The 12,125-nt window shown below is 41.6% G+C and overlaps 1 protein-coding gene across 1 annotated transcript; it reads left to right on the top strand.

Annotated features, from left to right (window-relative positions):
* The first annotated feature begins 488 nt into the window (after positions 1-488).
* Positions 489-6,378, top strand: IRF2BP2 (interferon regulatory factor 2 binding protein 2). Its single transcript, XM_032215728.1, has 2 exons — positions 489-2,025; positions 2,725-6,378. The coding sequence occupies exons 1-2, from the start codon at positions 1,002-1,004 to the stop codon at positions 3,429-3,431; spliced, it is 1,731 nt and encodes a 576-aa protein (XP_032071619.1). The 5' UTR covers positions 489-1,001; the 3' UTR covers positions 3,432-6,378.
* Positions 6,379-12,125: the final 5,747 nt, after the last annotated feature.

Below are 12,125 nucleotides of genomic sequence, written 5' to 3'. Positions count from 1 at the left end.
CGCTCTTGAAGGCTCGATAATCATCCAAAATCCTTTCCTGACCTATAATTATGCTCCCCCCCCCCCCAAATCGATGCAGTGCTCGGGGAGCGGGGTTGGAAATTTCAAGGACGGTTAATGACTTCAATTTAAGAGGCAGTTTTAAGTGTAAAGGATTTGCCGAAGGTCAATGCGCCCATAGCCAATATCGAAAATTGAAACGATTCTTCGGGTAACCTACATTTTAAAACGCGGCCATTGCAGAACCCAACATTAGAACACATCCACAAGGTGCGGTGACCTTCTGCAACGGGCGAAGCTATGTGTACAGGGTGGCTATTAATTATTTTTTATTGCAAAACTACACTCCCCGCGCATTACTAGTAAAGCGTTCTTGCCCGGAAGGAGGAGAAGCGAAAGGCACCCCAGTCCTTCTATTTGCATCCATTCACACACGAAAGAGCTGCCGTTCCCTCCCTCCTTCCCTCCCTCCGCGTGCTGACTAGAGAGAGCTGGTTATTCTTGCAGCTCTTGTTGTCTTGGCAGGAGTTCAATGAGCAGCAGGAGGAGGAAGGGGAGAGCCTAACACGCAGGCGCTCCTGGGCACTGTCGAAGAATCGAGTCACTGGAGCAGAGCGCCCAAGCGGCGGCGACTGCTTCTGGAGTCCCCGCCCAGTGTGAGTGTCTGGGCGGCCGGCAGCCGGCGGGCAGTGCTGGAGTAGCAAGAGCGCGGTGCGGGCAGAGCGAGCGGCGTGTCGTACTGGGGGGTCGGAGGGAGCCTTGCTCGGGCGATGCATATCGCCACGTACCCGGAGTCCAGGAAATAGGAGAGCCTGGCCGAAAGCGGAGGCGCTTCCCTCGCCTCGGAGCCGCGCTCGTTCGCCCAAGGAGCTGGCATTCAGGGCAAAAGGCTGCAGCACCAGTTGCAACACGCCGAGCCTCCCCGGTGGCAAGCCGAGCAGCGGTGGGGAAGAGGAGGTAGGGGACAAGGCGCGGGGCGCTCACTGCCCCTGGACTCGGCCATGTCGTCCGCGGCGGTGGCGGTGGCCGCTGCCTCCCGCAGACAGTCCTGTTACTTGTGCGATCTACCTCGCATGCCCTGGGCCATGATCTGGGATTTCACCGAGCCCGTCTGCAGAGGCTGCGTCAACTACGAAGGGGCCGACCGTGTGGAGTTCGTCATCGACACGGCTCGGCAGCTCAAGCGGGCGCACAGCTTCCAGGAAGGCCGGGCTCCGCCACCTCCGCACACCAAGCAACAACCTCCGCCGCTCAGCGCCAAAGACCTGCACTCGGCGGCGGTGGCCACGGCCGAGGCGGCATCCCGCGCTCCACCGCAGCCCCACGAGCGCTACTCTCTGGCTGCAGCGCTGGCGTCCTCCGAGCGGCCGCCTCCCCGCCTGGGACCCGAGTACGGCGGGAGCAGGCAGGTCAACGGCATCCTCGTCCCCAACGGTTTCTCCAAGCCCGAGGAGCCGCCCGAACTGAACCGTCAGAGTCCCAACCCGCGCCGGACTCACGCCGTGGCCCCCACTTTGGTGCCCCTCATGAACGGAGCCTCCCTGCCAGCCTCCATCAGCATCAGCAGCCGGGCGGCGGCGGCTGCAGCAGCCTCCTTGGCGGCTATCTCCGGAGCGCCGCCAACCCCGCTGCAGGTCTCGGTCTCCCAGGCGCAGCAGAGCCAGCAGCAGCCCGGGGAAGGGGGTGGGCACAAGCGGCCCGGCTCGGTGTCTTCCTCCTCGTCTGGGGGCGGCGGTGGCGGCGGCGGTGCCAGCGACCAGGAGGGCAAGGAAAAGGGGCAGCCGCAAGCGGCGCGGGGTTCGGCGGACCCTCTGGACCCACTCGGCGTGGAGAGCAAAGCCCGGGGGGCAGCGGCGGGCTCGGAGCAAGAGTGGTTGGGCAAACCCAAGACCGTGCGTGACACCCTGCTGGCTTTGCAGCACAGCGGCCATGCGGCGCCCTTCGAGAGCAAGTTCAAGAAGGAGCCCGGCATGGCGGGAGGGAGGCTCTTGGGCTACGATAGCAACGGGGCTGCGGCCAAATCAGGTGAGAAAGGCGGGCGTTTGGCGCGGGCAGTTGAGGTTCTTGTGGAGGGAGAACCGTTTCGCCCTTCCTCCCTGAAAAACCGGGTCAGGGGCCCTTTTTCAACCTCCTGTGCCTGGCTGTGGCAGCGTGCTCCGCGCGCGGAAACAACATCTGCCGCGGGGAGATTTCCCCTCCCTACTCCTGGCCACTTTCTCTTGCGAGGGGGGCTCTGGGGCAGGCGGGGCTGGGAAACGTTTTGCCTTCCTCCTGCACCAGGCTAGAAGTCAGAGTGTGCAAATTAACAAACATGCGGAAGTTAGCCAGAGACTGGATGTGTATGGATAAATGTAGGGCTCTTCTCTATGTGAGTGGATTATGACGCATTGGGTGCACAATGACTGTGAATGTTTCCAGCCAGTGGAAAATTACAAGCATGCACTTGTTTCTTTGGCTCATGGCCACTAATGTGGGAGGAGGGAGGCACAATGTAGTTACATTTGACTGCAGTGTGTACCATAATAATATGAGCCCTTGGTCTACCTTGCAGAAGCTGATTCACAAACCCAGATAAAGTGAACTTTTATTGGTTTTAAGCTGGTCTTCCCCATTTGTATCTAGTGAGTAATTTGGCTGAGGTCCAGCTGCTTCAACTGACTAGAGTGATATAGGACACACCATTCTCTCTGCAACATGATCTCATCTCCCACTGCTTCTTTCTAGGGGCTCGGGCTGCGAGGAAGAGAAAGACTTCTCCAGAACCCGAAGGTGAAGTTGGACCTCCAAAAATCAATGGCGAGGCACAGTCATGGTTACCCACCTCATCAGAAGGGATGAAAATACCAATGGCAGCTGCATCTTTCATGTCCCCACCGCCACCAACTGCTTCGCCTCATTCAAATCGGACCACACCACCGGAGGCAGTTCAGAATGGTCAGTCCCCTATGGCTGCGCTCATTTTGGTTGCAGACAACGCTGGGGGCAACCATGCTTCCAAAGATGCCAACCAGGTTCACTCCACCACCAGGAGGAATAGCAGTAGCCCCCCTTCTCCATCCCCTATGAACCAAAGAAGGCTGGCCAGGGAAGTGCCGAGCCAAGGGGCAAATCCTGGAGGGATGGAACCAGTGCACCCTGTCAGCCTCCCAGACTCTTCTCTGGCAGCAAGTGTCCCCCTCTGCTGCACCCTGTGTCACGAGCGATTGGAAGACACCCACTTTGTGCAGTGTCCCTCAGTTCCGTCTCATAAGTTTTGCTTCCCTTGCTCTAGACAGAGCATCAAACAGCAAGGAGCTAATGGCGAAGTGTATTGTCCCAGTGGGGAGAAGTGCCCCCTAGTGGGATCCAATGTCCCTTGGGCCTTCATGCAAGGGGAGATTGCAACCATTCTTGCAGGAGATGTCAAAGTGAAAAAAGAGAGAGACTCATGACTTTTCCAGTTTTTCTTTGCAACGTCAAAAACGGCTTGAACTGTATATACCTATAAATACTATAAATATCTATATATATATTATATATATATATATATATATATCCAAGACAAGGGAAATGTAGACTTCATAAAACATGGCTGTATAATTTTGATTTCTTTTTTGAATACATTGTGTTTCTATATTTTTTGAAGACAAAGGTATGTACTTATAAATGCTCTTTTTTGTTGTTGTTATAGCAACTATTTGTTGTGCTTCCTTGGTGACAGTTACTGTTCAGTGTAGGCTGTGACTTGCGCTGCTTTTTTTAGAGAGCACTTGGCAAACCAGAAATGCTTCTAGCTGTAAATTGTATGCACTTGGTTTCTCCCCCCCCCCACTTTTTTTTAAAAATGCCAAATACATCTTTCAACATTGTAAAGATTGCCTTATTGTCTGTGGTTCCTTTTTTCCCCCTTTTCTTTTTTGCCCTTATTCATATTGAAGGCATTTTAGGTTTTAGAGAAATTATGGCATTAAAGAGATCATAGGATTCCAGCAAGGTTGCTATTCAGTCCAGTCCAAAGACCTGAAGCAATAGGGGTTTGTGTGGAAACATTATTCCTTCGCTGCTGCTGCAAAAACTGGCCAGATTCTTACAGTAATTTTTGCTTGTAGAAGGAAATTGTTTTTAGACTATTCAGCTTAAAGTGAGGTGCTATTGTGAGGCTGAGGAGGGGTTGTTGTTTTTTTTTGGTTAAAGGCAAAATAACCACAGTTGTAATAGTTGGTAGTAAGATTACAAAACCGTTTTTGTCATGAATTGCTTAAGGTTCCTGCAGTTCTTTTGTGATAAATTTAATTATTGACTAGCCGTGCATTAGAACAGAACAGCACTGCCATCTTAACAAACTCACAACTTTTCAGCATCAACGAATTGCAATCAACGAATAGACCGTTGCTATACCCTTCATACTTGTATGGAAAAACACTGAGGTAGGTTTTAAGGATTTTTACAGTAGTGCAGAAGAACTTTCTTCTTAACACTGAAATGTTTAGAACTGTTGCTATTGTTATTGTTGCTGATGTCACCTAATTGAGTAGAGCAAAAGCAGAGTGGTAATGACAGCAGCAGAGAAGGTTTTGCTTGGCATGTCTGCATTGTCAGCAGAGAGATTAACGGGGATTTCTGTCTGAAATTTCCTAATCCATGTGTTGGAGGCAAAACAACCAAATCGTATTTAAAGGAAACAACCTAGGATTTAAATCTTGAATTTTTATGCAGGCATCCCATGCCTTCTGGACTAACTTCAACCATTATTTTGCATAGCTAGTATTTTCATCATGCTTCTTTTTGCATCAGAAGACAGACATTTTAGACAAACATCAACTGCTAGACAAGACTCATTGTAGTGTTGCTGTGCTGTTCACTGTTGTGTTACCAACATTGCTGTACAACCACTTGCATTCATTATTGGTGACCACTTTAGCATATGGTCATAAATGATTATTTCAAACAACAGTTTGCCCCTCATGTTGTTAGCACGTAACAATATATTCTCTTTAGCTACATTTAATCATTTTATACTATTGGGTCAGACTGTTGTTAGGTGTTCATCTTCAGTCTTCTATTTAATGCTGAATAGATTTTGATAGGGTCCTTTTTTAGCGGTCAACACATTTGAAAACCTAACCTGCACATGGGCAATTCTTTTTTTTAAAAACATCTTAATAAGCACACCCACTAGCGTTGTGTTCCATATTACAGGTCAGTGTAATATTAAATAACAATTTTTGCATGATAAACCAATATTTGAAATTATAGAAATACATATAGATCAGACTGGTGTCTTATGTAAACACATTTAGAAAGTTTGAGATGGGAAACGCACATATGTACAACTGTAAGGATTCTTTGGAGCAACTATAATTGTGGAAATAAGAATTTAGGCACTTTATTAAAAATTGGATTTTGAATTAATAGAGGATAAGTTCTTAAGAATCTTTTTGACATAATACCTCATGTATTAAACTAATTTGTATGAACAGTTTGCATTTTTATGTTAAAAAAAATACCCCTACTAAAATTTTCATTGTGACATCTTGGCACGTAGTTCAGATTTGAACTTCTTAATCAAAGGAGGGATGAAAGTTCAGATTTGAGTTTCTTAATCCGAGGTGGGATGACAGTAACTTCTTTCTTCAAAATGCTATTCAAGCATGACAGATTATGGAGAGGCATTTCATTAGTTACAGTCTTCCTACTGTAGCTCAGTCATATCACTGTATGTTCTTTAAAGTAGTTCAATGAGTGGGATGTTTAAAGCTTGCCATGAACACAGCTGGAACATATTTCAAGACTTTTATCTGTTCAGCCAGTTTTTTCCAAACCTCTGTTAAGGTAACAAGTTCTCATATATTTTATAAATTTATACTACAGAAATGACATAAAATTGTGATATGATTTTTTTAAAAAAACACATTTCTGTGACTTCAATTGGCCTAATGTAATTTTGTTTGCTTTTTAAAATCGGTTTCAGCAGATAAGCATATATCCACATATATACATATACATTGATGCACACAATATGCTTCCCTGGCTACAAATTTTTTTCAAATGCTTTAGCTGCAACAATACTACAGTTACTATCCAATAAACAAAACAAAAAACTTGATTCCATTGCAGCTAATGTGAACTTAATTGCTTATTTCAATGGAGTCAGATGTTGCACCCTTACATTTTTTTCGTTTTTAATGGTGATTCTTTGTATAGCAATAAAGCAAAATGTTGTTTAATGGAGAGTGTGATTGTCACAATCTCACCTTCATTATACTTTTAAGTTACCATTATTAAAATGCCACCTGCACTATGCTTTCATTGTTTATAGTTGCTGAACTAACACATTACTATTTTTTCCTATTTTTTTAATCTTTTGCATTAAATAAAGTGAAATCAGGCATTTAAACACTTTCTGTGAATGTAGTCCTTTTTTATCATTTTATTTAAACAAAAAATAATCCTGCAGCTACTGACATAACCTAGTAGCCAAAGCAACTTTTTTTTAGATTACTTTCTTTAATTAGAAGGTGATAGGGAAGAATAGAACAAAATGTCATCAGAAAATATTTTTTCTTCTTAATGAGAACTCTTCCCTTTTATCTCAAGGTGCACAGAATCCAGGCAATTGGGAAGGGAAAGGAAAACATACAACTGCATACTAGTTATGGTATATTTGAGCTAAATACACTATGAAATCATACTTAGGAAAAGGTTTATTTGTGGAGTTCTCCCAATGGCTTTTTATGGCAACAGGATCCTGAGAAATTTCTTCTGTAGAAGAAGCCAGAACTTCTCACTTTACTTCCAGGAAGAATAGATACAGTGTTCTGCTGACATGAGAGGGAGCCATTGAGGAGAGATCTGATGTTGCAGTTTTGTGGAAGCATTTTTTGAGTTGAAGACAGAACACTCATATGAATCATAAAAATGCTGCACTTACTATATTTAGGCAGAAGAAAGGTTCCTTGGACATAATCTCAAGTAAATATGTTTAGAATTGAAAGAAACACTTCTAAAAATGTTCACTACAGGGAAAAACAGTAGAAAACATGCACCAATGCAGCTTAGATGTCCAGTCAAAATACAGAGAAGGTGCTGTAGTTGAAATTCTAATGATGTATGCATAATAAGTCTTGATCAGACTCAGTGCTGGAGAAGAATTGGAGATTATAATATATTTATATAAATTTTACAAACATTGCCATTTCAAAGATACAATACAATGACTTACATGGGGTTTTACAAGTTCAATGCAAAGATTTTAAGAGCGCTGCTCTTGCCATTAGCTTAGTAGTGAAAATTGTACTATTAAAGCAAGGATTTTACAAGGATTACCATTAATAAATATATTTAACCAATGAGTTCAATAGACCCACCACAGCCATTTTTTTTTGGAATCAAGATTAGTTGAATGCTGAACTGAGCTATAAAGGACTATACTATCTAATCAATGCCATTAAAATTTGGCCCTTCAATTTTGCTGAAAGTTTCTAGCTTATGGAACATATACACATTTTTATTTGAGGAGATGGGGTAGGAATCAAATTGTAAAAGTAATGTATATAACCAGATAGTGCATTTAATTATATTACACTAGTTTCTGTAAACTTTTTTTTACATTTTTACAAACACAAAAACTCTAAAATCACTCCCATATATTGGAAATAAGACAAATTAATCAGTGGATTGATTGGTTATGAGGACATCTAATGTGATCATAAAATGTAGTCAGTTAAAAGCAGTCTCTACTTTTGCTTAAGGATCATACTGGACTTAAAAATGTTAATAACTATAATGTACATGAAACTAACAAGGTAATTAGATTTCTTAAAAACATGGAATGACCAAAGGGAATTCTTCATTTTACATAAACATAACTGATTTTTATTTTTTAAAAATCTCTTCCTCTCCCACATATATCTTTAAGGTAAATCTGTTGTCAAAAGTGCAGATCAACTATTATAACCCAAGCAGAGCAAAGTTGCTCTTGCTCTGATTTCTTTAGACAAATAATTCAAAAAATGTTCTGCCAAATCTAGGTAGGCCACACAAAATTCTGACTCACTATCATTTACTTGCCTGTGCTCAAAAAATACAGAATGAGAAGAAACGCCTCTCCTTTATCATAGATGAAGGTCAGACTGTACTAACAGATAAATGGAATGTATATTTACCAATTGCATCATTCCAGACTTTGTAGCTGGGATGCTCAGCTACTCATTCAATGTCTTTGACTAAGAGGAAATAATCATAAATCCTTATAAAGGCTTTCATTTTGCAATGATAATTTACTCTCAATGTTCTATCCTATGAATGCATATGGACTAAAGGTGAGTAGAACAGTCTTCTAAATAAAGGTGTGTAGGTCTATAATGTTAATTACATTTGAAGAAATTCTTAAAGTTAACTCTTAATTGATACTTGTATGCTATTGCTTTATAATATAAATAACTGATGTATCCTTATTTTAATTTAGGTTATCACAGTAGTTGCATAAGTAAAATGCATTAAGGGCACATATAATATTTTTTAAGCTGAACTATCCCAGATGTTCTTTCTCACTTCTATAAAGGTTATTAACTTTTCTAACACTTTCAGGCAAAAATCCAGTGCTGAACTCTTTGTATGTACGTGATTTCAACTGAAACTACTTTCAAGTAAATGTAACAGCTACTTATATTAAAATTAGAAATAACTGTCTGCAAATTGTAGCCTGATATATGTAATTCCAGGCCTAAATAATACAATTTAGAAATACATTCTACTCAGTTGCAAGGATTGATAAAGTTGCTGGGAACTCTCCAATGTCCTTAAGGGACCTGGCCTTATGTTCCTTTTATAAGCAGAAGTGCTCAAAGAGAAGGGAAACAAAAAGGTGAAATGTCCAGTTCAGTCATGCTGATAACAGATTCTCACTAGTTGAAAAGTAATAGGATTAGTAATATTAATGGATGCTAGAACATAATAATTCAGCAACCTAAATCCAGCCTGAATGGTAGAGTAAAAATACAGGATGATTGGACAGATGGAGGATAGATTAGACAGACAGACAGATAAATATGGACAGACATCTCCTTCAAAAGCACATCAAAAACATCCTGGAAGAAGACAATATCAAACCATTTCTGTTGTCAAGAAAACAGCACAGAAATGTTTAGGTATCAGCAGGAGCTAAGTTTTACTCAAAGAAGCCCCTATTTTAAGACGGACACTTTCAAAGTTTGCTGACCTAACCCATTTGCCAAGGTTCATACACTACATTAACTTACAAAACTGGCAATCATACCTTACCCTAGTATGATTAAGACCCTGAACTACAGCCCGAGAAGTCATGCAAGCTAAATGGGTCATTTTATTTATTTACTTGCCTCCCTACGTTCCTACTTACTATTTGACTTAAACACCATGCAATCATAACTTACAGCAGCTTACAGACTTACAAACAGTGTGAAGGTTAAAACTACCAAGATAAATTTCTCAACTCCAAGGAATTTCACATATAGAAAGCATTCTCTGGGAGGAAATGAACAAATGAATAAAGCCAATTCCACAGGTCCCAAACATCTGCTGAAACAGACATGTCTTAATAGCTTTATGGAAAGTCAGAAAGAGCTGAAACCTGTCTAATGTTGACAATGGACATTAGACAATGAACAATGGATCTCTGAGACCATTTTGTTCCAGAGAAAAGGGACAGTGACTGAGAAAGACCAACTTCAAAATCCTGCAGATGACTTCAATAATCTAGAGAGAGGCATTCTCTTCCAGATATTATGCTAGTTAATTAACTCTTTGCTCAACTTATCCTAGTTCCTGTTATGGCAAAAAAATGAAGGGGAAATGGTAGGCATGCCATTGCCTTCAGTTCCTGGGGAACAGGGATAAGATTAAAAAAAATCAACTGTTAAAATTTGCTATAGTCAAATTCAGCCAGTTAGGGAATGTCCATTTCAACCATATCCATTCCTCTCTATATGAGATCTAATTGTCCTGCAACTAGCCAGTTTCCCATTATCTCACTCTGGAGCAATGTTTCTCAATCTTGGCAACTTTAAGATATATGGACAGCTGGAGAATGTGAAGTCCATAGATCTTAAAATTTCCGAGGTTGAGAAATACTGCTCTAAAGGATTTAGTTCATGGGTGTCCAACCTTTTGGCTTGTCTGGGCCACACTGAGAGAAGAGGAATTTTCTTGCACTGCATATAAAATATACACATATACATACATACATACATACATACATACATACAACACACACACACACACACACCAATCACATAACATTAAAGTTTACGATCTTGTGGGGCTGCATTGCTAGCTTTCCAGCCCATGGGCTGCAGGTTGGACAAGACTGACTGAACAATTATGGCAGAGTCTATTTCCTTCTTTCCTAGGTCATTTTTGCATTATATGCTTTTTATTTTATGTTATTTTAGTTTGAGAGATACCCAAATGAAGTGTGGCAGAAAGGGAAGACAAACCAGCCTAGAAAACTCCAACCAGAGCCTTGAAGTCATATCCACTCCAGTGCTTGTTGTGGTGCCTTGACTAGCAGATGGTCTTGCTGCTTGCTGGTGTTGTGCTAAAAGGAACCTGCAGCAAAGATAAAGGGTACCTTGTTCATTGTGACTAGTTTACTCATCATAACTAGCACATTCACAACCCAATAATGCTATTTGGCAGTGACTCCAGGAAGACAGATCAAAGACAGCATAGGAATTGGCAATGAGGACAACAAATTGTATGACAAGATTGGTTTGTGCTAGCTTAAGTGGAATGGAACAGATAGCACTTTAGATCAGTGTAAAAGACTGATATAGAGATCAGAAGTCATATTTTGAAAGCTATAATCTTCCTGTTGTGCTGGTGAGCTTCCCAGAGTCATAAGACTGACTAATTAAGGGGTGGGGAGGAGGGTAAGCATGTCTTAGTAGGCTTTTATCTGATCTAGCAAGATGACCCGTTTATTCTGGCTTTCTCAAATCTCAAAGACTGTTGTTCATTTTAACGAGATCACTAACCCAGGCACATGCACACAAGTAAGCTAGCCAAGGTTTGACTCAATGTTTACTAGTGAAAATCAAAACATTGAGGTTTGTTTGCCAAGGAAGATCCCTCACAGAAGAAACATGAATTGCTTTTCAGAATTATCGTTTCATGTGTGCAATTTCAGAACCAATTTTAGAAAGCAATGTGGCTGAAGAAATTATAGATCTGCTGAGCTGTAAATAAATAAAAGTAGGATTTGCTATTAATCACCACAGGTTAAAGCACCAATTTCACATAGGAAGAAAGCACTTTGACAGCACTGCAGAAAGAAAGGTCCCTGCTTCTGGATCCAGGTTGTCAAGACAAGAAATGATTTACCCTAGAGTACCAAGGATTTCCCTTTTGGGTACTACCATGTTTGTGATTCTACTATTCTCCACAATGCTTCCTTTTGGCTGAGATTAGCTTCAAGGTGAGAAAGTGATCCTTAAGTGGTTTCTGGGAATCTTGTAGATGAATCATCTGATTACCAGCAGTATATGTTGGAGCCTGTCCCTTTGTTACATGATGAATGGTAAATGAGATAGGAAATACTGTGCTACTGGCAGATGGTGTCTTTGACAAAGAAAACTATATTAGCAAGTTCCCTTAGGAAATATTTAGAAACTACTCATAGGAGAATGGAAAACTACCTTATATTGACTCAGCTAATTTTGAGTCCTTTTCTAGTTTTTGTTTTTTGTTTTGCATACATGTTTCTCTTACTATCTTGTTATCAAGTACAGCGTACTTAGCAAGATCAATTAGATAGTTCAGGGAACTGAGTTTTTTTCCCTGGGAAATTGTTTTAAGCTTTGAGTGATAACGCTTGTGTCATCTGAATGATAAACCTTGGCCATTCCTATTTTAAAGTTTATTATCAAATTGGCAGAGAATAGTGATCATTGTGCATGAGGGATTTGGATGGGGTGGGAGGAAAGGATAAATTATTCCTGCCTCTCCGATACTGAAGATGAGAAGCTATGAGTGAAACACCATGATTCTATCCAAGGAATCCCATCTAAAATTTAACTTAATGAAACCTCTTGCAATAGGAATCATAATCCTAAAATATTGCAAGCCATCTACAAATCAGTGGGACTTATTTCCATCTAAAATGCTTA

This window comes from Thamnophis elegans, chromosome 4 (genome assembly GCF_009769535.1).
Source record: "Thamnophis elegans isolate rThaEle1 chromosome 4, rThaEle1.pri, whole genome shotgun sequence".
In the NCBI taxonomy this organism is placed as follows: domain Eukaryota; kingdom Metazoa; phylum Chordata; class Lepidosauria; order Squamata; family Colubridae; genus Thamnophis; species Thamnophis elegans.
Note: the sequence above shows the minus strand (reverse complement) of the source record. Positions and strands in the feature narration are given on the sequence as shown.

Coding starts and splice junctions, on each gene's coding strand:
- IRF2BP2 (XM_032215728.1), top strand. CDS start 1,002: ATGTCGTCCGCGGCGGTGGCGGTGGCCGCTGCCTCCCGCAGACAGTCC. Junction 2,026..2,724: donor CGGGGCTGCGGCCAAATCAG/GTGAGAAAGGCG, acceptor GCTTCTTTCTAG/GGGCTCGGGCTGCGAGGAAG.